The 27,554-nt window shown below is 60.4% G+C and overlaps 1 protein-coding gene and 2 long non-coding RNA genes across 4 annotated transcripts in view; 2 read left to right on the plus strand and 1 right to left on the minus strand.

Moving 5' to 3' along the window:
• DNAH17 (dynein axonemal heavy chain 17) overlaps positions 1–27,554 on the minus strand; it is a 102,333-nt gene that overhangs the window by 1,962 nt on the left and 72,817 nt on the right. The window contains exons 56-79 of the mRNA XM_086688184.1: positions 27,032–27,193; positions 25,359–25,592; positions 24,850–25,014; positions 23,306–23,401; positions 22,934–23,151; positions 21,444–21,651; positions 21,007–21,122; positions 19,262–19,454; positions 18,512–18,747; positions 17,741–17,863; positions 15,364–15,568; positions 14,744–14,908; positions 14,399–14,539; positions 13,969–14,139; positions 12,300–12,422; positions 11,558–11,751; positions 8,328–8,476; positions 7,467–7,594; positions 6,539–6,766; positions 5,313–5,504; positions 2,314–2,493; positions 1,802–1,984; positions 730–912; positions 245–388 (exon numbers count right to left, since the gene is read on the minus strand). Of these exons, the coding sequence (XP_086544310.1) occupies positions 245–388; positions 730–912; positions 1,802–1,984; positions 2,314–2,493; positions 5,313–5,504; positions 6,539–6,766; positions 7,467–7,594; positions 8,328–8,476; positions 11,558–11,751; positions 12,300–12,422; positions 13,969–14,139; positions 14,399–14,539; positions 14,744–14,908; positions 15,364–15,568; positions 17,741–17,863; positions 18,512–18,747; positions 19,262–19,454; positions 21,007–21,122; positions 21,444–21,651; positions 22,934–23,151; positions 23,306–23,401; positions 24,850–25,014; positions 25,359–25,592; positions 27,032–27,193 (4,137 nt within the window). The remainder of the gene's footprint in view (positions 1–244; positions 389–729; positions 913–1,801; positions 1,985–2,313; positions 2,494–5,312; positions 5,505–6,538; positions 6,767–7,466; positions 7,595–8,327; positions 8,477–11,557; positions 11,752–12,299; positions 12,423–13,968; positions 14,140–14,398; positions 14,540–14,743; positions 14,909–15,363; positions 15,569–17,740; positions 17,864–18,511; positions 18,748–19,261; positions 19,455–21,006; positions 21,123–21,443; positions 21,652–22,933; positions 23,152–23,305; positions 23,402–24,849; positions 25,015–25,358; positions 25,593–27,031; positions 27,194–27,554) is intronic.
• On the plus strand, positions 778–4,099 carry LOC147574565 (uncharacterized). Its single transcript, XR_015244335.1, has 2 exons — positions 778–918; positions 1,865–4,099. It is a non-coding gene; the product is annotated as an uncharacterized LOC147574565 (long non-coding RNA).
• Positions 18,497–25,363, plus strand: LOC147574566 (uncharacterized). Of its 2 annotated transcripts, XR_015244334.1 has the most exons (4): positions 18,497–19,471; positions 20,577–20,673; positions 21,471–24,037; positions 24,548–25,363. It is a non-coding gene; the product is annotated as an uncharacterized LOC147574566 (long non-coding RNA). The 2 variants fall into 2 exon arrangements; XR_015244333.1 differs by having other exon boundaries at positions 21,471–25,363.

Raw genomic sequence — 27,554 nt, forward strand, 5'->3', positions numbered from 1 at the left:
CGGTCTATGGAAGCTGCCCCCGCCTCGGACCCGCCGTTTCCTCCCTGCTGCAGGAAGCGCCTGCACTGTCAGGCGTCTGTGTGGTGTGGGCCGCGCCCTTCCAGCCCTGCTGTGACACGGGCCAGCCCGGCGGGGGCCTCTGGTGGGGCCCACGGCCGCCCCTTCCCACCCCTCTCTCAGCCACAGTCCCGGAGGCCTTTGGGGGCGGGGCGGGCCTCCTGTGACTCGCGGAGACGGTCCTTACCCTGATTCGGAGTAGCAGGTCGGCAAACCAGGCTGCCAGGCCCATCATGGAGGGGTAGGCCCGGGCCACCCATGTGTCGGGCACAGTGTCATAGAACAGAGCCACGGACAGGTCCTCCATGTCGGTCGTGATGGTCAGCTCCCCCTAAGGGACAAACGGACAGGGCGCTGGTAGGCACGCAGACCGGGCTGGTCACACACCTTGTCTCCCCCTTCCCCCCCCCCCCGACCCCCCCCCCAACGCCGTGCCAGGGGCCCTCGAGAGAAAGCAGTTTGGCATGGAGCCCCGGTGTGCGCCACCCTGGCCTGGCAGGCCTGCAGCTCAGGACCAGGGAACCAACAGGAGACCGTACTTCGCTAGCGCCCAGGGCCGGTCCCCGCCCCCGCCCCCGCGTCCCGCAGCGGCCTTGCGAGGTGAGTCAGCTTGCGGCACCAGCCTGCCTCCGAAGTCGCGTCCCTGGGTCCCGGCTGACCCGTGTGTTTTACCTTTAGCCCCAGGTTCAATTCCTTCAGTGAGCGGCGCATCTCGTTGGTAAGGATGTTCATCCTTTCGCACTCCTGGAAGGCGACCACCACGTACGGGGTCTTCTCGGCTGACTTCGCCATGATCTCGGCCATGTTGAATGTCTCCGGGACCTTCTCCAGGATCTCCTCCAGCACGGCCTTCACCTAGAGGTCAGTCCCCGACAAGCCCCGTCACCGCACGCACCTGCCGGCCCACCCCCGGCGTCCAGGTCGGGGAGCCTGCGTTGCACGCACACGGCTAGGACCCCTGGAGCAAAGGGCGCTGAGGGGGGGGGGGGGTGTCTGAACAGCAGGGTGCAGGGGTGCAGCCACACATCTGACGAGAAGAGGGGATGCTGGCCGACAGGCTTTGACTATTTGGGTCCCATCGTCAAGACCATGGGACTCTGGCCACGGGGGCAGCAGACCACCCTCGCCTGGTGCCTTCAGACATTCCCGAATGTCAGGTCATCTGACCGCGTCTGCCGTGTAGGCTGTCCCTGGGGACCGCGTGGTCACACCCTGTCCAGGAGTGGCCCGCACGGGGTCATGTATCCCACTGCGGTCGGGAGATGTGTGGTGTCAGTCATCACACCGAGGAAAGGGTCCTGAGGCCTCATAGCATCGAGGGTCTTGCGATCCAGAATTCGGTCTATTTACCGGGAAGCCCCTGCTTGGCTGCCTGTTACTAGGACCTGTCCAGGATTTCCTAAGCAACGTAAACGTGCCGATTGCACACGAGAAGGCAAGGGGGAGTGCAGGGAGAGGTCTTACGTTGTCTGGGTTGTGTTACTGGGGTGAGCCCACCGTGGTCGTCTGAGCTCATGGGGAGGGACTGTTATGCATCCAGACCGGTGAGCTCCTCCCTCGCCGCCCATGGGCCAGTTCAGTCACGTTAGAGGCTGACGGGGGGGGAGGCCGCCCAGGGACTGGCCCCACTGGGGCCTGTCAGCCGGCTCGCAGCCCCAGCCCGCTTTCTGGGGACGCACTTTCCGACCCCAGGTTTTGGGCCCCGCCCCTTCTGTGCCGCTGGGCGCCGTGTTGAGACTCCTGCCTTCTCCTCCCGAGATACTCCGGTGCCTGCTCCTGAGTCGGTCTCTTTGGGCTGCATTTCCAGGACCGTGCGGAACAGTTTCTCTGAGGTGACTGTCAGAAAGCCGATCTCTGCATTGGGGTGCAGGCCGTACAGGTAGGGACTCTCGGGGGGCAGGTTCTCATTGATGTACTCGTGGTAACCCTGCAGAGGGGCGGTCGGTGAACAGGGCTGCCAAGGAACCTGTGTCCGCCGTTGACGAGGCAATTCTGACCAGAATGTTCCGCCCACGCCTTGCCCTCTGTACCAACCCCACTGGTTCTCTAACACCCCCCACCCCAGCCACATGAACGAAGCCTCCACGCCCCCTCCCCAGAGGCTGTGTTTCAAGCCATCCCGGCCCTCTTGCCCAATCACTGATACTCTGTCTGTGACGCCAGGCTGGCCCCCCAGAGCCGGCCAGGACAGCATTGCCCTTTGCTGCTGTTGCGTCACAGGGTGAGCTTGTGTCCCCGAGAGAGGGCCCCCCTCACCTTGTAGTCCAGGTTGGGGGGGATCTGAAAGCCCGGGGCCAGCAGGGTCTCGCCCTCCAGCATCTCTGCCCGGACGTACTCCGCCAGGTACGTCCTGCAGAGCCGGCGGTCCCAGTCGTCTGTGATGTGGCCGCCGTACATGATTTCTCCAAACAAGTAGCGTAGGTCATCCCAGGGCACCTTAGGAAGGATGGAGGCGGTGAGGAGAAGTACCCCCTGCCCCGTTGGGGTCAGTAAGAACCGACAGTCGGCCATCAGTGTGAGGTGAGGGCCGGCTCCTGTCACCCCGTCGCCGCCCTGTCCGCTGCTCCGTCGGGTTACCAGGCCTCCCCTCCCCTCCCCCGACTGCCCCGCCCCGGCGGTGTCTCACCCGGAGGCCCGCCCCTCCTTGGCGGGGTCCCGCCTTCTCTGGCAAGGGCTGCCCAGCGGCTCCCCTCTGCCCACAGCCTGGCCTCTGTGTCCCAGGACGTCCCGCTCCGAGGCCTGCCCTGCAGCCCCAACTTGTGCCCTCGCTCGGGCCACCCTTGTGACCCCCTGCTCGGAAACGTGCAGCCACCCGTGACTCCTGACCAGAGCGGTTTAATTCTGTGCTGACTGGGGGTGTGGATGCTCGGATGCCGTTTCTGTTGGCCGGTCGGTCTGTGCAGTGTGTCCGTCCAGTGGGTCTTTCTTGCCATCCCGCTGGGCTTGCCTGGCGCCGAGTTTCCCGGCTCGTCGCCCCTTGTGTGCCCCGCAGGGCTTTGCAGCACCGGGAGCTTCAGCAGGGGAGCTCACCTGCCCAACCTGGGGCGTCTGACCTTATGCTCAGCCCGGAACGCTCCTTTCCACCACCACTCACCAAGGCGACGCCCGACTTCCGAAGCCAGCTCAAATGCCGCCTCCTCTGGGAAGCCAGCAGGTGAGCTCCGGCTTCCAGGCGCCAGCACATCGCTGTTCCTTGCACCCACAGCGCCGCCCGAGGGGGATCCTTGTAGTCCAGGTTAGGGGGGGATCTGGAAGCCCGGGGCCAGGCACGGGAGCCACAAATGGCAGCCACACGCGAAGTTTCAGATTTGCCAGCACCCACGTAGGAGCCCTGTTCCAGCAGCAGTAACCATCACGGAGACGGTGAATTAATGAGGTATTTTCCGTTCTCTCACCTGCCCCAAGAGTACTCAGTACAGCTCACATCCCACCCGCAGTTTGGACTGGCGGTCGGTCCGCGGCTGCCTCCTGACACGGTTAAGAGCTTGCTGATTGAACGGTTGATGGATTTGGTCTCCTTTTACTCAAAATATTCACATGCTGTAAATTGTCATTCTGTGCCTGAAAATTTGTGCTCTGCCTCGTTATCTTGGGAATGTGCTGAGCTGCGTATTTCTGCGTTTTGCCTGTTTGCTTTGGGGACAGTCTGTTTGTTCTGGGAGGCCCCTGGCCCCACGAGCTGCCTCCTGTCCGTCCCCGCGGGGTGGGGGCCGTGGGACCAACAAGCAGGGACGGTGCCGGTGGGAGTCCTGGAGTGCACGTCGGAGACGGTGCCCGGCCTCTCCCGAGCTACTGCTCGGAGTCGGGGGCGGGGGGATGCGAGCGTGGGACGTGGACATCATCACAGGTGTTACCTAACGACAGAGGAGGGGTCCCGCCACCCCCGGCCTGGTGCACTTGGCTCGGCGGGAAGCGCATTCCTGTGTCCTTCACTGCTGTCTGCTGGGCACGCGTCCTCGAGCAGTTTCCTACCCACCTTGGCTTCTGTACGTGCGTACTACGGTGGGGCGAGAGTCTGAATAAACGTCTTTAAAAAACTCGAGTGAGACCGTCCCTCCCACGCGCATCTCCCCAGGAGACTTCTCTAACCGAAGTGCAGAGATGGCAGTGACCCTTCGTCGTGGCTGTTCCCAGCATGTGCTTGTTCGCGAGTGCTGGTAGGCGGCTGCCAGCGTTCAGCTCTGACTCTAGCCCTCCCAACCTACGGGTGGAGAAGGCCTCGCCCTCCCCCTGGAGAGCTGACTGCTGGCCCCTCCTGCCTCCCGGGGCTGGGTTTCGCCAGGAACGAAGCCAGCACGCGACACCCTGCACTCGGACTCGGGCGGTGGCTGTCCCATGTGGTCAGGGCCAGGGCAGCGGCGCTGTTTGCCCTCAGAGGCCACCAGAGGTGGTCACAGATGGCCCCTGTCTTGGGCTGCTTGCGGGGAGCAGGCGTGCGGGGCTGTGCTCGCGTCTTGAGCTCTTTATGGCAGGGTGGGAAACGGGTGGGTGGCCCAAGACGTGCCCTTAAGCCAGCCGGGGGCTCTTCCCTTGCTTAACCCCTAAAGCTTGAGGCCGGGTGCCTGGTCAGGGGCAGAGCCGGGCTTCGCTTGCGACCTTGTTCCCAGGGCGTTGGGAGGGGTGCTGCCTGGTCCCACCATCTGGCCCCCCGTCCCCCGCTGCTGCCCACCCCTGCGTCATGCCTCAGTCCCGTCTCTGCTGATTCGGGGGAGCCAAGGCGTATGGGGTACGCAGGCGTCTGCCTCTCCTGGGGGTCACAGCACTCCCGTGTCAGCGCCAGGCTCTCTGAGCCAGACTCCGAGAGGGACCGGGAAGGGGGGGCGGCCGGCCACTCCCGGTCCTCCGAGGCCCCTTGCAGATCACTGCACACATTTACTTCCGTTTTCAGGAGAACGAAAGCAGCGCTCTTGTTATCCAGGGGGATTTTTCTGGCTCTCCCTTTAAACCTGGGTTCTGTCTCCAGACACTGCACCCCGGGGAGGTCCCTCATCCACTCCTCCCGCCCAGGGATTTCGGGGCAGGTCCCCAAAAATACCTGTCCCCGTGCAGTGTGCTAACAAGTGGGAAAATTGCCAGACAGCTGACAGGTGCTGCAGGGGTGGTGGTCAGGGCCTGGGTAACAACCGTCCTATCAGCCCCGTGGGGTCACGGGGCAGGTTTTCTTTGACTAATAAGCTCTACGTGATGCGTCCTGAGCATGAGGTGGGAAGGGTGGGAGGGCAGAGAAACCCGTTGGGCACCAGGCTCGCCCTTACCTTGGTGTTGGCCTCGAGGTAGTTGTACAGCACGTTGATGGAGATGGTGAGGTCCCCATTGTTGAAGGGGTACGGCCTGTTCCAGCCCTGGGCCCCGAACTTGCGCCTCTCGGCCACCACGGCGTGGAAATAGCACAGGGCGAATAGGATGCACTTGAACTCGATCTCCTTGGTGCACATCTCCAGGGTGTCCTGCGGGGGTGGGGGGGCACAGGTGCCCCGGCTGGGACCCGAGTCCTGCCTCTGCCAGCAGCTTGCTGGGGGCGGGAGGGGCAGGGTGGGCGGGGACTGGCCACCTGAGGCCCCGGTCCACGAGGGCTGGAGGGGAGCATGATTTCTTGTGCTTCTGTCGTTCAGAAATGCTGTTCTATCACCTAAGTATTGATTTTAAGTCGGATTAAACTGCTTCCTAAATAAAACATTCCCAAACTCAGGACATTTCTGGATTCCTTTAATGAGAGGGACCGTCCTCGGCGGTGGCCAGCGCTCCCCCTCATGTGCATGTGAACACTAGCCTAGACTCTCCAGGAACAGGGGCTCGCTGTGCGTTCTCGGCACAATGTGCTCCACAACGAGATCTCTGTAGGTGTTACCAGACGGTACGGGGTGTCGTCTTCCTTAAAAAAGGTTTCCGACCCCACTGGGGAGATCAAGTGAGCGCACCCAGAAAGTTCTGGTGCGGAACAGAAGATCGGGGGGATATGCTAGGGGCTTGTGGAAGGGGTCCGGTGGTGCAAGGACTCTCGAGGAGGGAGGAGCCCCACCGAAGCAGGTGGAGGCCCCGTGGGGATGGGCCGTGGCGGGGGGCGGCAGGGAGCGAGCAGCCCGGCAGCCAGAGCCAGTGAGAGCCCGGCCGTTCTCTTCTGCTGCCTCTTGAGCCAGAGGAAGGCCCGGGGGGGTGGGGGGCAGCCCCGAGCAAACCGCCAGGAGCAGGGCCCCTTCCTGAGGTGACGCACACTGCATTTACCTGCACTGACTCGCAGGTCGCGAAAGTGGTTAAAAATACGCATTTCTGGTTTTTACAGCCGTAATTTGAACGCATCGCACATTCGACTCAGTTTTGCGCGGACATGTTGATTTTGTGGTGCAAGGTGCGAGTGTGCGCTGTGGCGTGGCGTGCTGCACCGAGGACCTGTGCAGAGGCGTCCCCACAGTTCCCCCCACAGTGGGGGCCAGGGGCTGGGGCTGCATGGGGGCCGGGGACGCACCAGAGGGAAGCGCCTCACCTGAGTGAAGAGGTCCAGAGCCTTGTGCAGATTGGCGTGCATGCCCGTGGGCGGCTCGTTGGTGATCTTGATGGCGTTCTCCAAGATGCCCTGGGGGATGATGTGGGACTCGGGGCTGGGGGCGGGCTCGGCGCTGATGAACACGCGGTAGTCCTCGTGGCTGCCCGTGCTGTATCGCTCCACCTTCTTGTCCAGTGTGCTCAGCCACCGCGCCACGAGGTGGATGTTCTGCGGCCGAGACTGGGGCTCAGCGCCCATGCGCCCCTCTCCGCCGCGACCGCGTTCCCTGGCAGGGGGTGGTGCCCGCCGTCCACCCTTCCCCTGGGCGCGCTGGGGAATGGAATGTCAGCTACACGGCTGAGGCCTGGGAGTCCGTTCTTGTGCTCCGGTAATTCAAGACCCCCAGCCCCACGGTGAGTCCTTCCCAGCCGCCCCCACCCCCCACCCCCGCCGGCACAAGGCTGGACGCTACGGTCCCCACCCCTCCCCTGAGAGGTTTGGGTAAAAAGGAATGGCCCGAAGCTGGGGTCTCCACGTGGGACCAGGCTGGCCCTGCAGACTGAGGTCAGCACACGCTGGGGTCAGTGGGAGCTGGGCAGGCCTAGAGGTGCTGGTTGAGGTGCAGGAGAGGGGGTGGAGAGGCTGCTGGGCCCAGCCGGGTTTACCCAAAGTGTGGACAGAGTGCCCCCAGGCCACTTTTGCTTCCCCCAAACGAGGAGGAGGAGGGGTGCTGTTGGCCACTCGGGTGTTTTGTGAACAGCATCTCTTTCGGGGTCCTCGGGCCTAACCCCAGCGTCCTGGGAGCCGCCTGTCCCCTCCCACGGTTGTGGGTGCGAACCCCTTGACCGGCTTTCTTTCGAGGCTTCGGGCCTGTCCCCACGGCCGCCTCAGGGTGGGGAGCCCCTGCACCAGAGGGGCGCCTCCGTACCTGCAGAATGACCCAGTGTCCCATCTCTGCCGCCACATCCAGAGCATTCTCGGCCACCACCTCTTGTCCCTGCCCCAGGGACACGTTGTGCAGTTTCCCGTTGTCTATGGTGAATCCCAGTTTCTTTCCTAAAGGAGAGGAAATGCATGGGGGGCCTCTGACGAAGGTTGAGTCTCCGCAACCCAGCTGAGAATTCCACACGCTTCCTGCTCTGTTTTGTATTGTGGTAAAACACACTTCAGAACGTCAAATTTATCCATTTAAGAACCATCTTAAAGCATACAGTCTGGTGACATTTAATAGTCACGATGTTGTGCAACCATCCGTCCGGTTCCAGGACGTTTTCATCACCCCGAATGATGCCCCGCCCCTCTGCTTCCTCTCCCTCCACCGCTCCCCGCTCCCCCCACCGCTGCCACATCACAGCGGTCTGTCGCTACGGATTTACCTATCCCGGATGTTTCAGATAACCAGAACCACATAAATGGGGCCTCTGTGTCTGGCCTGGATTCCAACCGGCGCAGTGTTTTCTAGCTCCTTGCGGGTTGCGCGTGTTGGCACTTTATTGCTTTTTGTGGCTGAGCGCCAGCCCGTTGAATGGATTTACCACGTTGGGATTAGCCATTCAGTAGTTGAGGGACGCTGGGTTGTATCTGCCTTTTGGCTGAGCCAACAGCCCTACGAAGTACCTGCTCGGACACCTGTTGTCATGCTCCCTCTGATGCCCATCACTTTCTGGGTCTTTGACAGAAGCTGTGAGACCTCACCGCGGTTTTGATGGGCATTTGCTGACCACCAATGATGTGGCTGCCCCCTTCTGTGACCACCCCCCCCCCCCCGGCCCCAGCCGGCCACACTCACCCAGGGCTTCCACATCTTTCAGGGGGTCGACGCCTGGGGAAAGGATGAAGAATATCGGCGTGGAGGGGCTGCTCTCCTCGTAGGACTTGGAAAACTCAACGCTCCGGCCCTCCACAAATTTGCTGCCCATCTTCTCTTCCACGAAGTTCCTGAGGGAGACGCACTGGTCAGCCCCGAAGGCAGAGGGGGACAGGGTGGGCTGTGACCCCAGGGGGAAGGGCCATTTCTTAGTAGGCTTTCTCTTTTTTTTTTTTTTTTTTTTTAAGGAGGTTCTCCAGGAAGACTTCTTTATTTTTTTTATTTTTGGGACAGAGAGAGACAGAGCATGAACGGGGGAGGGGCAGAGAGAGAGGGAGACACAGAATCGGAAACAGGCTCCAGGCTCCGAGCCATCAGCCCAGAGCCCGACATGGGGCTCGAATTCACGGACCGCGAGATCGTGACCTGGCTGAAGTCGGACTCTTAACCGACTGCGCCACCCAGGCGCCCCCTTAGTAGGCTTTCTAAGGCAGAGGATGTCCCCGGCCGGAAGGCAGTCCTTGCGGGGGTTTTCCTTGTTGCAGGGAGAGGGTGTGGAGGGGGAGCAGGTGCTGGCACCCGCTGTCTCTGCCCGGCCCTGCAGGGCACACTTCCCTGGAGAGGCCTGCATGCGAGCAGGTGAGGCCGTGTCACGCTGCCCCGTTTTCAGAGGCTCCCAGGTCACCTGGGGGGGGGGGTGGGGACACAAGCCCCAGTGGGGCCACAACCCAGGGCATCACAGGTGAGCACGCCCGGGTGCCAGGAGGCCCCTGGGTCCTTCGAGCCCTCTGTGCCCCCAAGAAAGGGGTCGGGTCAAGTTCTCTGCTCCAGCAAGGGCGGCAAGAAGAACACAGATGGGGCTCTGCATCCTGGCAGTCCTCCGACCAGGGGTTGAGGAGGAAGGATGTTCACGTTGTAGCCATTTTGGTGAACTTCAAGGACCACAAAACATCAGATTTTTCATCAGAAAAATCACAGGGAAAAAAAAAAAAGGAACGTACATCAATATTTCTCTTCACAAAAGCACTTCTTTGTTCCAAGTCCCAAACTGTCTTTCTTGACCCTCAGAAGTCTGGGGTCCATCGAGGCCCCTCTCATGGGAGATCTAGTGTTCTTTGGGGTGACCTTTGGATCTCGCTCTGCCCCTCTCCCTCCATCACCGACGGCTGAGCTTACTGTATTCTCAATGAGTCACAGGAGCTGAAATGCTAGGATTCAGTGTCTTTAGAAGAAGCAAGTCAGTCCGAAAGAACAGTGGGAGAGGAGGTGCTCGCTCTCAAGCAGCCGGCCATCTGGATGCTCTGTCCTCATCTTGGAGGACCGTCAGGTGGCCTCTTGGTGGCCTGCTCACTTGGAGGCCACCCCACACCCTCCGACTCCTTCCCTCTGACTCCGTGGGGAACCTCGGAGGCTCAGGACTTTCCAGGGACACTTTTACAGTGTTCACCCGCTGCTCTGGCCTTGGCTGGCTTCTGTGCAGTTTCCCAAACTGATGCTGGCTCCTGGCCAGGAGGGGTGGGGTGGGGGGGCACGCCTTCCAAAGGCCTCCAGTTGTCCTCGATTCCGGCCTTTGGAACTGGCTGGGAATGTGGATGCTAGGATCCTTGTCCAGGAAGGACTTCTGGAACGTGGGCAGGAATGTCACTAAATCACGGTTACTAATGATGTGGCCAGGCCACGTGGTCATTCTCTGCCGGTGAATTAACGATGAACGGCGCACCCTGGTTCCCGATGGGCTCCGCCACTCTGGGCGCCGAGTCCTTGGCAGAGGATTGCGGGAGCCCGCTCCCAGCCGCGACAGCCACAGTGGAGAAGCCACATCACAGAAACTGCTGCAAACCAGGGCCTTTGTTGGGAGAGATGTTTGCCGGCACCCCCACCCCCAGGTGCCGCCCTCTCCGGGCCAGTGAGCCTCGGGCCATGGGGGGGCCCCCGAGTGAGCTCATGCTTTGAATGGTGCCTGGCACACGGTATGCCCTCGATGAGTGCTGCTGTTTTCTTGCTGTGGATTTCAATTCCCTTGCTTTTAAGCTACACTGCTTCTCTATACCCAGGGACACTGCAGAAACGTCACAGCGGGATTTGGGTTCACCTGGTGTTTGGGGTCGCCCAGGCCTCTGCAAGGTGCAGACGCTCATGGGGTCCGAGTTCCTTCCTTCGTGACACCGTATCGTGCCATGTTGGAGAGTGGGCGCAGGTGGTGACTCATCACAGTGCTCTGGAGGCAGCCGGCAGGGACACCCGAATATGCCCAGCTCCCCCAGGGGGCCGTGTGCCCGCTGTGCTGGCCAGGTGTGCGTCCTTCACCCTGACCTTTCCCAGACTTTGTTCCAACTTCTTCCAGCACATGACGGGGATGTCTTGTTTCTGTCTGGCCCCTTCCTGCCCTGCCCGTGAGCCCCCAGCAAACAGCAAAACAGAAATGTCTGTGAACAGCCAGTGGCAGAGTCCGGCCACTGCTTTGGTTGGAGGGGAGTTCTGTTAGGGACACAGGCACCGTTTGGGGAATCTGGCTGCTTTTGGGCTCTGCTAGGACAAAGAAAAGGCAAAGACACTGTAATGTGTCATGTCGGAGAACAGACACTGAGCTTGGTTCCTTGTCTGCTCTGTCCTCCCTCCTTCTGGTGGCATCTCCGTCCTCCCTGGTCGCCCTGGTGGGCAGGAGGGAAGTCCTCTCTGCTCCAGGGGAGGGTGGATGGGACATCTCAGGTGTCACCCGTGGGGGATCGGTGCAGGTGTTCTGTGATGTTGTGGCTCCTGGAGCCTTTCTGTGAGAGGACAGTCCCAGCAGGGGTGTGAACGGGATGGCTTGCCGAAAGGCCATGGTGATTAATTTTCCAGTCGTGCAGAGGTTTTGGGGGCAGAGAAATTATTCACGAAATTGGAACAGTTCTCTCTGCAAAGGAGCCAAAACTGAGGAAAAGATTGAGCTTCAATTTAGCCAGTGAGGGCATCAAAGTCCTGGGGTGCTGATGGCTTTGCCACTGTTCCCACTGCATCTTAAAAGGACTCTGTGTGGCCCCAGAGCCATTAACGCCCACACTTTGAAGAATCTTGACGGCTCAGGTGGGGTGTCCTGTTTCCCCATCACTTGTGCCTCAGGCTAGCAGGAGGAGGGGGCGGAGCGCCAGTGGGCGCGGTCCCCGTCCCTCCCACCCCCCACAGGGTGGGGCCACAGGCAGCTCCTCCCCCACCCCGGGCGCCCCGCCCACCTGACGGCGTAGGTCATGCGGTCCGGCCGCATGCACCTCAGCACGCAGAGCTTTTGCAGCGCAGTTTTGTTCTTCCACTCCTTGGGGAAGATCTCCTTCTCCGGGGCTTCTGACTCCACCAGCTTCTTCCACCGCTTGGCGGACCCTTCGATGTCGCTGTCCAGGTTCTTGAACTCATCCATCTCCGACAGGGCCTGGGGGCAGATGGCCTTTCAGCTCCCCGGTGCTGGCGGAGGGTGGGCCGCCTGGCTCGGCCCTAAAAGGAGCCGCTGGCTCCACTGTGGGCCCCGGATAGAACCACGGAGCGCATGACCCGGGGCCGGCCTCCTCCCCTCCTCCCCCCAGAGGGCTGTGGGACCGGGCAGCTCCCACCGCAGGGGACCCCATTCTTCAGGTCTTGTGAACGGAGACCCCCAGGGCCCCTGAGTGCGTGTGCCCGGAATCGGAGGAGCTTCCTTGGCCCTTTGCACTCGGCCAGAACGGGAGGTAGGGGTTGGTGGTGGAGGGGCCGCCCCGCCCGTGGCTCAGCCTGCGGGGTGCAGGCAGGGCTGTGTGCGGGTCGTAAGGACCGCCGGGTTCAGACAAGAAAGTAGAGTTTCCTGCGAGCCGGCAGGTAGCCCTCTGCACCCCGGCCCCTCCTCCGGGGTCCGCCCCCCGCCCCGTTTCGCTGAATGTCCGCCTTGTAAACGTCCCCAGCGTGAGCCCCAGGGGCTGGGCGGCAGTGATGGGGCCCGCAGCCCACCTTGATGCCGCCCCATCCCTGGTGCTGCAGGAAGTCCACCGGCGACAGGGCCCCGGCCTTGAAAGGGAACCGCAGGAGGAAATCCAGCTCTACCGGATTCAGCTCTTTCTTCATGGACAAGACCTGGGGGGACACGGGGGCCGCTCAGACGTCAGCCCACAACGGCAGGGCAGGGCGGCCGCCAGTCCCTGGCAGGAGCACCTGGGACCTCGGTCACAGACGTACAGACAGACCCAGGGCAGGCCGAGGAGCTCACACCCCTGGCCCGTCCTGCCCTCTGGGTCCGGGCAAGACTTTCTTTTCACCTTGACTTGTTGATTTTTTAAATTGTGGTAAAATACACAGGACACAAAATGTACCGCCTTACCCCTATTAAAGCATAAAATTTTCGTAAAATCGTATCACCTCTATCTAGAAGCAGAGCTATCTCTTCTTCTCAAAGGGAACCCCTGACCCTGTGCACAGCACACACACACACACACACACACACACACACACACACAGCCGGGGCCACTGGTGACCCCAGGGTCTATGCTCTGTCTGGATCTGCCCCGTGCAGTGGAATCCTGCAGATGTGGCCCGCTCCCGTCAGCTTCTGTCACTCTGTCCTCCAGGTTCACCCACGTTGTAGCCAAATGATGTTCCGTCGTGTGGAGAGACCACGTGTGGTTTATCCACTCATCCTCTGATGGACGTTTGGGCCACATCCACCTTGTGGCGATTATCAGCAGAGCTGCTGTGTTCGTATACAAGTCAGTTCTTTGGGACACGTACGTCTCCGGTACATATACACATACGTTTCGGGACGGGGAATTTTCTGGGTCCTAGTCCGTGTCGCCTTGTCACGCGTGCCCACCAGCTCTGTGGGCACCCAGCAGGCCGGGTCTCGGCCCTTGAGAGGTGGCTTGGCCCACTCTGTCCATCTGGCCGGGGAGCTGGGGCCGCGGTCACCGCAGCGCCACAGACGGACAGCCACGCAGCTCCTCTCCGACGCCACGGAGCAGAGTTTCACGCGAGTCAGACCCTCTCTCTTTTTCTTTCTGTCTCTTGGTCAGAAGAGAAACTCCTTTGGAAATTTAGGGCGTGCATCAAGTATCCTGCTGCCCCCTCGGTGGGGAGAAAGCGCACGCCGGGCCTGCCGCTCAGGAACTCATGCAGGTGAAGGAAAACCTCTTCGACCTGGACCCTGACTCATAGTTTGAGTTTGGAAGGGAAGCAAACTTCCAGAAGCTATCTAGAAATTCGTGTTTTCTGCCACACCCACGAGACCGTGAACCAGAGGGTGGAGGGGCTGTTTGATCGATTTAATGGAACAATCCATTTAATGGCTGTTTGGTCAATTTCAGCGGGTCTGTCTGTATGAACAGGAGAACTATTTATCCGTCAGTATCTTTACTTCCTTAAGAGATAGCGTTCGGCGTCCACGGTGGTTATCCGCCCGCTGGCGCAGGACTGCTTGCTCGGCATTAACGTAAATGCAGTGAGAATGATGGGTCTTTGTAGAATTCTCTTTAACGGACCTCCCCTCCAGTGGTTGCCACCTACAACCGTGCCCGGTGCCAACAGAACCCCAAGCAGGTCCCCCAGCATCGTTCGATGACTCCAACGAACGCCATCACCCGGGAATCTGCATTGCGGGCCACACTCCGAGAAGGGAGGCCAGACTTGCCTGGAAGGCCACCTGGGCCAGGAAGATGAGTTTGTCCCGTTCGAAGAGCCCGCGGGCCGTGTACATGTAGACAGAGTAGGTGATCTCGTCCGTCAGGTTGATCACTCGCTGTTTGACCTCCTCGGCCGGGGCGGTCTTCTGGATGGCTTTCTCGAACACCATGTTGAAGGCCTGGGGAAGGGGTGCATACAGGCTCATGGGGCTGGAGGCCACCCCGTGCTTCCTGTGGGGGCTCCAGTTTATTTCCGCGGCGGGTGGGGGTCTGGGGCACCGGGAGAGGAGCCCCTCCCCGGGGTGCTGGCCTGGAACAGATCCCGTGCCCCAGCTCCCTCTTCCCACCTCTGTCTACAGCCTGGACCCCGACTGTCCTGACGGCTGGGGGTTCTGTGGACTCCAGGCCCCCCGCCCCGGAGCCTGGCTGCACCCACACCTTGAGCGAGAACTGATAGATGGGGTTGATCTTGTTGAGGTCGTTGAGGATGAAGTACAGCAGGGACGCCCTCTCTGCGGCTGGCCGGTAGTTCTCTCTGGCCTCGTTGATTTTAGCCTCTGTCATTTTTGCCTCTCGTACCTCAAAAAAAAATGGGGCTCGAGTGGGATGAGCAGGTGGATAGCGCCAGAGGGCAGTGGGCCCGCCCCCTGCCTGGGGGGACCCTCGGCTGGCAGCTGGCATGCTGCTCCCTGCCTTGGGCCCCGGGGCATGCATGGGACTGTGGCTTCTCTTTTCAGTGACCGGGGGAGGCGGCCCCCCACAGAGGCGGCCTTGCGCGCTCACCTTCTCCTCGATCTCACTGGCTGTGTGCTTGGTGGTCTCCAGATTCTCCACTAAGGCTGTGTCCCCCAGGAAGTTCCCCGACGCCGCCGACAGACGGGCCAGCAGGGAATCTTCCAGCTCTTTCAGAACAATCTTGAATTCATTTTGAGACTTGGTGAGGTTGGCCTGCAGGAGGGACAGACCGGGGGGCTGGGGGGCGGGCTCAGGCAGGGGCCGGCGCTGCCCCCACCGCTCAGCTGAGGCCCCAGCACGGACGGGAGAAGCCTGAGCCTGTCCTGGGCAGCCGTGTGTGGCCAGGGAGCAGGGCCTGGGACCGCTCTGAGCCCGCTCTGACCACGCACAGGGGCCGGCCGCAAAGGCCATGCTGGTGGGGCAGCGGTTTGGCACATGGGGCCGTCTGGGCACCGCTGAGGCTCCTCTGCCGTCAGTGAATTAGTCGTCTGGTCTGGAATTCGGTTTGGGAGGCCACCGGGGAGGAAGAGTGGCTCGTTCTGGTGCACTTAATGCCATCGGTGCGACAGGCTGGGATGCTTTGGGGTGGCCGCTGCTGGGTCAGGGAACCTCGCTGTGACTGAACAGCCCGCCCCGAGCCACGTGGGGCTGACGTCAGGCCCCGGTACCTTCAGCTGCTCGAGATCTGGGCGCTCCTTGGCCACCACAGCAGCCAGGAGTTGGTCCTCGAGCCCGTCCCTGGTGACCAGGAAGTTGATGAGGGTGCACTGGGCTTGCACCTCGGGCTTGTAGTGCGGGTTAAAGTACTTGGTGTGCAGGATGAGGCGGAACTTGGGGTGATACTCCACCTCCTTGTCGCCGATCTTAATGAACCTGGCCGTTAGGGGAGGCAGGTTAGAGCTGCGGTATTACCCACAGAGACCACCTCCCATAGCAGCCTGGCGGCCCCCTTGCCCCGGGCCCCACTGCCACCACCGACCCTCCTCGGGTCATCAGGAAAGGGCTGTGTCTCTGCTTGTTCCAGTCTTTCTCTCTGGCCTGTGGTCAGGACCTTCTAGAAGGTGCACCTGCTCTCTCTCCGGCTGGTTTGTGCCGATCTTTATAGTGGGGATCGCGGGGCTTGGTCAACTCTAGCGACACTTTGTACTCACCCGGGAGCTGGCACAGAACTACTCCGCCTGGGCCCCACCCCAGGGCCACGAACACCAGAAGGACGCTGACATCCCGATTCAGAACACCATTACGTTCTGGAAGCTCCCCCGAGGGTGGGGGGAGTCTGAGAACAGCCAGGGCCAGAACCTGGTCTGCTGATCCACTGTGGGGGGACCTCTTCTCTCTGCTCCCCTTCTTTCTGGTTGAGCTCACTGCTTTGGAGGCTTCTAACTTCAACTCTCGGGTATCACCGCTCATACCAAGCTCTTTTCAGAGGCTAGGACATCAGCATATTTGTTTGTTACCTCTGTTCTGGGCTTCTGCACGCACCCCTGCATTGAAGGGTGGCCCCTAACACCTTTGACGTTTACATTTTCAAAGTTGACTTAATTAAAATTTTTTTAATGTTTATTTTTGAGAGAGAGAGAGAAACACCGACTGAGCCACCCAGGCACCCCTAATATTTTTTATATTAGAAAAGTAATACCAGCTCAGTGCATCAAGCAGTGAATGGAGGAACCGAATGAGGCACAGCCACACTGCGGACGGTTGCTCAGCAGTAAGAACGATGAGTTCCTGACACACTACTGAACAGACGAGCCTTAAAGACACAGCTCAGGGAAAGCGGCCAGACCCAAAAGAGCCACGCCGCAGGACTCCCTTTATGTGAAATCCACGGAGCTGGAGAGCACAGTGGTGGGCACCAGGGCCTGGCCGGTGGGGGGGAATAGGGAGTGACTGCTTCGTGAGTACGGGGTCTCCATCTGGAGGGACGCAAGTGTTCTGGAACCAGACAGGGGTGATGCTTGCAAAACACTGCACTCAGTGCCACTGAATCGTTCATTTTAAAATGGCTAATTTGGGGGCGCCTGGGTGGCTCAGTCGGTTAAGCGGCCGACTTCGGCTCAGGTCATGATCTTGCGGTCCGTGAGTTCGAGCCCCGCGTCGGGCTCTGTGCTGACAGCTTGGAGCCTGGAGCCTGCTTCCCATTCTGTGTCTCCCTCTCTCTGACCCTCCCCTGTTCATGCTCTGTCTCTGTCTCAAAAATAAATAAACGTTAAAAAAAAATTAAAAAAAAAAAATAAAATGGCTAATTTGGGGGGCGCCTGGGTGGTTCAGTCAGATAAGCATCCGACTTTGGCTCAGGTCACGATCTCATCGTACGTGGGTTCGAGCCCCGCGTCGGGCTCTGTGCTGACAGCTCAAAGCCTGGAGCCTGTTTCAGATTCTGTGTCTCCCTCTCTCTCTGCCCCTCTCCCGTTCATGCTATTTCTCTGTCTCAAAAATAAATAAACGTTAAAAAAAATTAAAAAAAAAATAAAATGGCTAATTTGGGGGGCGCCTGGGTGGTTCAGTCAGATAAACATCCGACTTTGGCTCAGGTCACGATCTCATGGTATGTGGGTTCGAGCCCCGCGTCGGGCTCTGTGCTGACAGCTCAGACCCTGGAGCCTGCTTCGGATTCTGTGTTTCCCTCTCCCTGTTCCTGCCCCACTGGCACTCCATCTCTCTCGCTCTCAAAAATAAAGATTAAAAAAATAATAAAATAAAATAAATAAAAATAAAAATAAAATGGCTAATTTTATGTCGGGTAGATTTCACCTGAATTTAAAAAAAAAAAAAAAAAGCTACCGCAGGCTCATGGTTTGTATGATGAGTAAAAATGGAAGAAGTGTGGCCACTGAGGACCGCTGCTGGCAGGGGGCCTCCGGCAGGTGTTGGTGTCCGTGTTCCTGGCCGGGATGCTGTTCTGCACCTGCCAGTCTCTCCCTGGGGACCGGCACTTTGTTGACCCGGCTGCCCACCAGGAAGGCAGGATTCCCCACGCTTTCTCCACGCAGAGGCCGCACCTGGCCACTGAGGGCGTCGGCACGGATGGAACACGGAACTCACTTTCCCTTTTTAATGGTATTCCTGCCCAGCAGCGGGTCCAGCACGGGGTCCACGGTTTCGCCAATGTTCTCGATGAGCAAGGTGTGCCCTTCGGAAATGGCCTGCTCGATGATGTCCAGGTAGCTGCGGGACGACACGGGGGGCATTTAATGCGGGGGGCTCAGTGACAGCACCGCTGGGTGCCCCAGGGACAGCTGTCAGAGCAAGAAGGCACCTAAAGACGAGCGGCCGAGGGGCCAGCAGTGCATGTCCTCTGCGACCCGCCTTCCCCGAGGGGCGCTCCCCTCCGGGCCTATGGGAGCACAGCTCTGTTCTCACTTCTGTGTGTGGCTCCACGTCCCCAGTGCTCCAGGAAGGCGCACGGGGTGGCCTTAGTGACCGTCTGTAGCAAGGAAGCCAGCCCCGCTGGAGATAAGAAATGAGAAAATGACCAGCCGGAAGCCCGTTGGCCAGCACACGGCCGGGCGGGACGCAGCCCGGGCTGGAGTCCAGGTGAGCACTTCCTGCCCGCAGCTGTGGCAAGTACTGGGGGGAAGAGAGGAGAGCCCCGAGTTTGCTTCTTCACTCTTGCCGCTGTTCCCCAAGGCCAAATGTGGGAAAACAAATCCACCTGCAGGCCAGCATCTGTGTTTCAAGATCACCCATCCGTTTAACAAGGACGAAACACCCCAGGTGACTTTCCACACACAGGGGCCCAGCGGCCAGTGGCTACGCTTAGAGCCCGCCCCCCGCCCCAGGCCCCTCCGGCTCCTGCCTGCCACCATCACGCACCTCTTCTGTCCCAGGCGGATGGCTTTCAGTTCGAGGCCGTATTTGTTTTTGATCCACTTGATTCCTTGCAGCTGGGCGTCCACGATGAGGGGCCAGCGCTCTGTGTTGCACAGGATGGTGGCATTCTCAGTGGACATGCGGTCACTGGGGAGACCCTGGTTGTTCCAAGTGGCCACGTCCGCGTCATCGGTCAGTAGGCTCAAGGGGTCCAGACCTTCCGTGATCGGGATGGGGACCTGCCAGGGGGGAGCACTAGTCCTCAGAAGAGGTGATGTGGCCTTACTGCCCCGCGGGAAACAGCTCTCCAAGTGACACGGTAGGTCTGTGGTTAGACCACGGACAAGCCGTGTCGTCTGGAAGACAGCCAAGCGACTGACAGAGCCCCTGGGAACCCGCCAAGAAGGGCGGCAGCACGCTGGGCCACGATTTATTTATTTTAGAGCGAGGGCACCAGCAGGTGCACGTGTGAGTAAGCCGGCAGGGGCAGAGAGCGAGAGAGAGAGTGAGTCCCGGGCAGGCTCCACACTCGTGGCAGAGCCTGACACGGGGCTCAGTCCTCGACCCTGGGATCATGACCTGCGGCTGAAACCAAGAGTCAGATGCTCAACCAGCTGAGTCACCCAGGAGTCTCTGGGCCACAGTTGAAACCCACAATGGCCAGAGCGTCTGTGAGTGTGGCATTTGGCTGGGTCTGCCCTGCCAGGGGCCTCCCCAAGTTTCCTGAGCTACAAACGCAACCCAACCTCTTACCTTTAACTTATTTATATAAGGGATCCAAAATCTCTCCATCAGCTCGTTGCGGTATTTCTTGGTGAAGTAGCCCATGTAGGAGACGAAGGCGGAAATCAGCAGGACGTCCCCGCACAGGGTGACCCCCTGGCTTTTGAAGTTCTTCACCGACTCAGCCCAGCGGATGTTTTCCGATGCCAATCCCCCTACCAGCCTGAATGGAAACACGAGGTCAGTGGGGGCCAAGGGAAAGACCGGAAGGCGGCCTCCGCTTCTAATGCCGTGAGGCTTGGGCATTTCCTATCCTTCCTTGGCTCAGAGCTTCGGCAGTGGAAATGCGTTGGGGGACGTTTGGGGGAAGGACTGCTTCAGGGAAGCAAAACTAATGCTTCCTGGAGGCAGCTGGGGACCGAGTTCTGCCTTGATGTCATTGCTCCGCTGACGTTATTTGAATGTTTCACCCACGTGCTATATAAAGCTGCAGCCCGGTCACCGCCGAGCGCGGGCTTGGCAAGTGACAGGTCCTGGTAGAGGTGGAGTGGCCACGGCGGCCACGGGCCAGTGTGGCATCCAGAGGGCAGCTGGCCCACGTGGAGCGGGGACTGCAGGGGACGCATCATGTGTCACGGGCCACCGGCCTGAGAACTGGTCCCTGACCCTAGATGTGACCCCACAAGCCTGAGAACATTGAAATATTTGTTGAAAGCGCAGGCCCACCGAGGCCAGTCCTTAGCATCACCCGAGGGGCCCTTGCCTCCCAGGGAGGCGCTTTGATTTTTTTTTGGCAGGCGTGGTCCAGTCTGCACCCTGCTGGAGGCTAGGGCCGTGCAGGCTGGGGGTCTCCCGGGGTCCCCGTGTCTCACTGACCACAGCTACAGTGGGCTGCCGGCCCCCTCCGGGGCAGAGAAAATACCACCAGAAGCCATGCACTAGGACCGACCCCTCCGGCAGCTCTGTGCCAGGCTCTGGGCGTCGCTTTCGGAAATCCAAAGACAAAGTCCTGAAGCCTTGCTGTCTACGGGGGCAGCCGCCGGCACATGTGGCCAGCCCACACCCGCGTGGCCGGTCTGAATTGACGTGTGTGTGTGGGTTTCAAGGGCCCGGGGGGGCGAACGTGCATCAGTGGTCTCACCGGTCATTCTTTTTTTTTTTTTCTTTTTTTTTTGTTTTTTTTTATTTATTTTTTATTTATTTTTTATTTTATTTATTTATTTTTTTTCACCGGTCATTCTTAATGATCACATGTGAGCACAACTGATCACACGTTGGAATGATCAAATTTGGGGTTCCGTAAAATGCATTATCGAAGTCCGTTTCCTCTCTGTCCTCTGCTAAGGTGGCAACCAGAACACATAAAATGATGGGTGTGGCCCCAGTCCCTTTGGACAGCCCTGCTCTGGAAGCCCCGGAAGCCGGTGCCCACACCACGGGCGGTAAGAGTGGGAGCAAGGGGGATCTGCCCTGGGGGTGGGGGGGGTGGGGTCTGTGGATGCCGCATCCCAAGCAGGTCGGGGTAGGTCTGGGTTATGCGGGGTTCCCCCCCTGCCCGAGGTCACGGGATGCGTAGGGGTGCGTCGTGGAGGGCTACCGGCTCCGGGAGGTGGGGACACTGGCCAGTAGTCCGTCAGGGGGGTCTGTCCTCATGACTTAGCACAAGTGGGGACATTGCTGCCTGCACCTGGGGCTGTTCCTCCCCCTCCAAAAGCCGCCCGACCCTTCAGGGCACCTGAAAACAGGAGGGGCACCCGCGGGGCCGAGAGAGCTACCTGTTGGCCAACGAGATCACCCTGTTGGTGGCATCTGCCTCTTGCTGGCACTTGATCTTTTCCGCTGTCGCCTTTTCAAAGGCTGACGTTAGGTTGCTCAGGTTGGCATTGAGTTCCTGGGAAAACAGACGGAGAGAGGCCCTCAAGTGGGGCTGTGCTGGGTGTCCCAGCATCCTCGGGAGCGAGCGCAGCGGGGCCGTGAGCAGTGAGCGCCGAGCGGGGCCTCCCGTGCCGGCTGGGCCCGAGGAGCGAGGAGTGCGGGCATCTGGTCCCTGCGGCTGCGGGGGTTATTTGCGGTGCTGAGTACCTGGAGGCCGCCGCGCCCACCCCTCCTCTGTGGGGTAGTGATGGGCAGCGTGAGTGCCTGGCTCCGGTGCTCCCCCCGCCGCCCCGCCCTGCCCCCGGGGCTGCAGGTGCCGGTGTGGACCCGCGCTCACAGCAATCTTGTTTTTGATCCGTGACAGCTTCTCCTGCGCCTCCGCCAGCTCGGCATTCGCCTCCTCCAGGGCCTGCCTCTTGGGGGCCACGTCACAATACACCTCGTAGAAGCGCACGATGTTGATGCACCAGGAGCACAGGCCCGCGGCGGCCGTGGACTTGGAGCGGATGAACTCGGGGTCGAAGGTCGGGTTGCCTTGGTAGGGCCTGGAGGGGGAGCAGGTGTGGGCTCTGCAGGCCTCAGGCCTCCCCTGCGTCTGTCCCTCCGGCCCTCAGCTGGCCCCTGACCGCGGAGCACAGGCAATTACCAGGGAGCACGGTGAATCGGTTTTTTTTTTGGGGGGGGGCGTGGTGGGGAAGGGTCTTCAAGAAAAAGAAAAAAGTGAAACACTGAAGTCTGGCCCCAGAAGTGGTTTGGGGTGTGAGGGGGCACAGAGGCACTTTAGACCCTTCTGGAAACCAGTATTTTAAGAAGCGACAGCGACGTCGTTAAGCGTAACAGACTGAACTCCCTGCAGAAAGACTCTCGAATGGGTTAATTCAAAATAGAACCGACGAGCAATTTGGACGTCGGCCGGGAGTACAGCCGGCCATCCCCGCCCTCGGTTTACTTCGTGTTTCCTCTAGGTTGACGTTGCGACAGGTTTACGTGTTTAGACACCCGTCGGGGGCCGCGGCCGTCGGGGAGCTGGCAGAACGGAGACGGCCTGAATCTTCCGCGGTTTGGGACCAGTTAGGGAAATTACACTCCGCCTGCCGCCGAGGCCGTCCGGCGGTTAGAGGAGAGCCCGATGAACCAGCAAGAAAACGTGTTCTCCGGTCAGCGCCAGGAGCCCTGCGATCTCTGCACACACACAGGCGTCTCGACCGTGGGGGAGCCGGCGCCAGCGAGGAGGCTGAGCGCGCGTCCACCTCCCGGTGGTGGAGGCCCCTTGTGGGCATTTGGTTTGCTCCCCCCGCCCGCCCCTCAGCAACACGGCCAGCCCACCGGGTCTGCCCCTCCAGGTGTGGCGCATTTACGGTGACAACAGCGGGAAGCAGAAAGCACGCACGACGGGGCCTGAGTCAGCGGATGCACACGGCACACGTGTGTGCATGCGTGCGTATGTGTGTGTGCAACTGCTCTCGCCTCTAGGGGCCCTGGTGGCGTTTCTCGTGGTCCTGTGGGCTGTGTGACGGGTTGTTAGACCCTCCCATGCGCTGTTGTGGATTTTGAGCCACGGGCCTTTCCGCCTGCACTGACCCCTTCCGGTGGGGAAGGAAGAGGGTGCTGAGGTGCCCCAGGACCTGCGTGCGGCCACGTTTCCCCAGGCCGCCCCCCGCCAGCTCCGGGGGCCCACCTTGCTGCACACGGCCTGAGGCCCTGCTCCACCCCGGCCAGCACAGCCTTCCCCTGGGAACAGGTCTCTGGCCGGGGCGGGCGGGAGGGGACCCGGGGGACCCTGGCACCACTCTGCTGAGCTGGGCGGTGCGGTCGAGCCTGACTCACTTAAACGCCTTCAGGCAGGCCTCGGGGATGTGCTCCTTGTCAAACTTCTTCAAGGAGTCCAGGAACGTGTCCACTTTGCCCATCATGATTTTGGCCGCTTTCCAGCTCTTGTCCTTGGGGATCTTGCCCCCCGGCGCGGTCAGGATCATGACGGCGGCCGTGACGTTGACCACGGCGTCCGGGGGTGACCCGAAGGACTTCAGCTCGGTCAGGTTGTTCTGAAAATGACAGATGGGGAGCACCTGAAAGGGGCCCGCAGGCCCCGGGACCACCCTGGGAAGCTTCCACAAGCCTGTGGCCGCTTGCACACACACACCACGGCTTTCTCCTCCACTCTGGCTTGTCCGTTTCTTGCTCCTTCCCTTCCCGCACCTTATTCAGCGTGTCGAGAGCTTCCTGCGCGGCCAGCAGGGCCGGCTCCGCCTTGGCCAGGTCCGTTTCACATGCCTTTTGTTTCTCTGTGACATTCTGGAAGGAAGCCACGCGGGAAAGATCAGCACAGGGATTGGTGGGGGCTGCGTGTGAGAGTGTGTGTGTGTAGCCCTGGGCAGCAGCGAGAGCACGGACGGAAGTGAGGAGGGTGCTGTGCCCCGTGCTCCCCTTCATGCCCGGGAGGTCACTGGTCACCGCCTGGAGCCCGCCTTTCTCCTCTCCGCCCCTCTGCCCCTGCCCCTCAACAGGTTGGAATGAGCCATGGGGGTGGCAGACTTGGGGTTCTGGAATGGCCCCCACTTCCGGGACTGACAGCGGTTAATGTCCGGCACCCACCCCTCTCCAGCCCCTGCATCCAGAAAGAGCCCCCGCTAGGGTGCTCTGGGGAGGAAGGCCCGGATGCTATCCCTGGGGCAGCCTGCCCAGCCAGCACCTTCCACGCCCGTTCCTGTGGTCGTGCCCCACGGTGTTCTTAAAGTCAGGGGCAGGATGCACTCTCCACGGGGTGCCTTGCAGAGAGACCCTCTCCTTTCTGTCCTCGTCCTCTGCACCCAGAAAAGCCCCCAGCCCCTACTGGCTCCTTCCTGATGGACACCACGCGGCTACTGGTCTCTGTGCTCGGCACCCAGAGACTCGGAGGGGTTCTTCCCGATCCGAGGAGCAAACACACAGGTGCGTGAACACGTTCTCACTTCCTTACGGGGAGGGCGAGCCAGACCTCCGAACTGTTCCATTTTGGAGAAATCACACACCGGCACTAAGAGACAGTAAGGCCTCAGAGCCAGTGGCGGGGGCTCCTCGTGGCCCAGGTCTCTTGGGGTGAAGGCGCTGCCTGGGCAGGCTAACCCGGGGGCACTACCCGGGGCTTCCTCCCCGGGGAGCACCCCTGACCCCGGGGTTGGAGAGTGGTGGGTGCCTGGACATTAAGAGCCACGCGTGGTATCAGGCAGGTCACAGAGTTTGGGGTGTGGATGTGGGTCCTGACTGCCACTCCCTAGTTTCGAGACCCCCGGGCACGTTGCCAACCACCCTGAGCCTCAGAGGGTCGTGGTTCTGCAGCTCCTGCCGCCCCGCCCGGCCCAGTGACCTTGGCACCTCTGGAGGGAGCTCCTGGCACAGGGTCTGAGGACCGGGGCCCCCATCCAAGGGCGGGGCGCTTCTCAAACCTTAATGTGCTCACAGGTCCCTGGCATCTTGTTAAAATGCAGACCTGATTCAGCGGAGCTGGGCCAGGGCCCGAGAACCTGCGTCTCTTACCAGCTCCTGGAAATGCCACCAGGGTGGCCTGGGGACAGATGGCACAGCTCCAAGAGGAGACGGCCCTCCTCTGAGCTGGGAGAGATGCCCCCTCAGGGGGCTTCCTGTAGGTCTGGGAGCCCTCCTGGCCTTTGCCTAGGCCTATGGGAGATACTGACCACTCAGGGGAGGCCTGGCCTGGCATAGCCATGAGCCACAGCCCACGGAGGCCCCGCGTGTCTGCACACCTTGTTGATGACCTCCACCTTGGCCTCCTCCTCGTCCGCAATGGCTTTCTCTTTGCTGACCTTCTCGGTTTCCACACCCACCACCTGGATCAGCTTGTCGGCATTCTCGTTTTTCTGCTTGAGCTCAGCCTCCTGAATCGCCAGCTTGGCTTTTAAGTCATCCACCTCGGGGAGGAGACACCAAGAGACGGGTGAGCTTGGGCCCCGGGGCCACGACACAGAGCGGGAGGGGGGTGCGGGGAGGCAGTAAGTGATAGGGTGGCCTCAGTGCAGGGCGTCCTGGAACAGGCACGTCACGGACGCGCAGGACTGGACGCACGAATCCCGCCCGGCTCGGCCGACGCGAAGCACCCAACGTAACGTCAGCACTGCGAAAGCATTTCGAACCCGTTTTTGTTTTTTTGTTTTTTTTTAATATGAAAACCCACGCGTCCTTTCTGGCGTGAGAATGGACGTTTCTCTAAGGCGGGAATCCCATTCCTCTGACTCGGGGGAAGGTTCTTCCCTACCTGGGACGCTGTGCTCTGCAGTTTCATCAGGCCGTTCTCCAGCCTCTCGATCTTGGCCACCAGCTCCATTCTCTTCCTGGCCAGCAGGTTCTGGTACAGTTTGATCTGCTCCAGGAAGGTTTTGGGGGTGGTGTAGTTGTAACGCCTCTCGGTGGCCAGGTACAGCCTGGACATCTCGTTGACCGTTGTGTGCACGTAGGCTATGAAGAGACTGATGGAAGCCTTGACATCTCCCTGCAAAGGCAAGATGGGCCGTTGGTTGCCTGTCCCCTGGCGGGAGCGACCCCACTCCGGTGGGGGCCCTGGAGGAGCCCCGGGAGGAGTGGGGGCCGTCAAGACAGCAATGCCTGTGCAGGCCGTCGTGGGCGCTTGGTGACATTGTACCACCAAGGGTCTGGCTCAGTGCCAGGGACGCAGCATGGCTTGACTCCCATGATCACCTCCACGCCCGCCCATACCTGGGAGAGTGCGGGGCCCGACGGTATGTTTGAGTGACCTGGGCCATCCAGTAGGCATGTACTGTGCGAAGGGTCCTATGCTGGGTCCTGCTTCCCACGGCAGGGTCACAGCCACCACCGTCTGGGTCCACCCCATCTGCCTGGGCGCCTGGTCCCAGGAATGGTCCAAGCCATACCAGCCGTGATTCAAGGTAATTTGGAAACGTGTTCCCCCTGATACCTGCTGCTTCAGCATCTGCCCTGCGGCCCTCGCTGGTGGTGCCAGCCGTGGGGGCCTTTCCCCAATCTTGGTGGGGGGGGGGGGCTGGAAACCCCACATCTGTGCCCCGAGCAAAGTGTGGGAAGGGCCCATCCCAGAGTAGGTGCTCTAGCAATGACCACCAGATTTTACCCACCAGGCCCACGGTTAATTTCAGGTTCAGTACTTAGTAACTGAATATGTGTCCAAAACAAAACAAAACATGATAACCAAGTGTGACTTATTCTAGGGCTCCTCATTTCCCCCACTGGCCGGGTCAGGGTTTAATGGCCATTTCTAGGCCAGCAGTTAGCTCAAACAGTGAACGTGGGCACCGTCTTTCGATCAAAGAAACGGCCTGCAAAAGACAAGCAGACTGACTTCCCCATCACAGCCATCCTGGCCTGTAGAGGAGAAGGGCCAGGGCACAGGGGACGGGGGCAGCCCCGGGCAGGGCTGTGCCGGAGCCCGAGACCAGAGTAAGTGTGGGCCTCTGTGCACGCTTATCAAGTAAACACGGGCTCCCCAGGCAGCCCTGATCAGGCACTACGTTTAAAGCCTGACCTGCTCCGTCTGTTTGTACCCCAGTGTCAACCCTCCTGCTCCAGCCCCGTGGGGCCGTGGCCTCAGGGGAGGGGACTCCAAGCTGGCAGAAACGAGAGTCTGGGGGCACAGCAATGCAGGACGTGAAAAACAACCAAAACTCATCATCGTTTGCGATTTTGATCAATTTTGATACTCTTTCGTTGTGAATTATTCGGCATTAATTTGGATGGTTAAACGAACCACATTAAGACATCACCGATCTTGACTGCTTGAAGTTACTCCCTCCCTTCTCTTAAATTTTGCACCAAGGCGAGTCCTTACTTGCCCGGAGGCAGAGTGCGTGGGGTCCCCCTGTCCCACGCGGCACACCCTCCCGGCTCTGTGAGCCCCAGTACAGGGGGCGGCAGAGGGGGCCGTGCCCAGTGACTCACCTGAATGCCCTCCGTCTCCCCGAGGAAGCGTGCACTCACGGACACCAGGGCATCTTCTGGCCACTCGTGGAACCAGTCGATGGCCGTGCAGTTGACAATGGCGGGGAATTTTCTTGCCCGCACACGCAGGACGGAGCCCACGGGAGAGAAACACAGGATCACCTAGAGGCGGGACACAGAGGGGCAGCTCATCGGTCACGGTGCTGCTGAGGCCAGAGCCTGCCAGTCCGGCAGAAAGCTCCTTCGGAAGGAAAGCTCTCTGTGTCGTCCGTTTCGGGTGTCCGCAGAGAGCACCCGGGGTTCCGGGTTTGCGTCACAACCGATAAATGCTCCACTGACTTCACGCCTCTCGTGAGGGATGGAGAAGTGTGCAGGTAAGGCCCTCTGTCACGGCCGCCGCAAAGTGGGGGAGAGAAAGGCCGGATGAAGGACAGAGTGGGGAATGTGCATCCAGGCCGGGCAGATAAGGCCCAAGGACAGGGCCGGCCTCCTCCAGGCCTCCGAGAAGGTGGCTAATCCCCAG

Source organism: Puma concolor, chromosome E1 (genome assembly GCF_028749965.1).
Source record: "Puma concolor isolate L17-30 chromosome E1, mPumCon1.1.hap2, whole genome shotgun sequence".
NCBI classification, from domain to species: domain Eukaryota; kingdom Metazoa; phylum Chordata; class Mammalia; order Carnivora; family Felidae; genus Puma; species Puma concolor.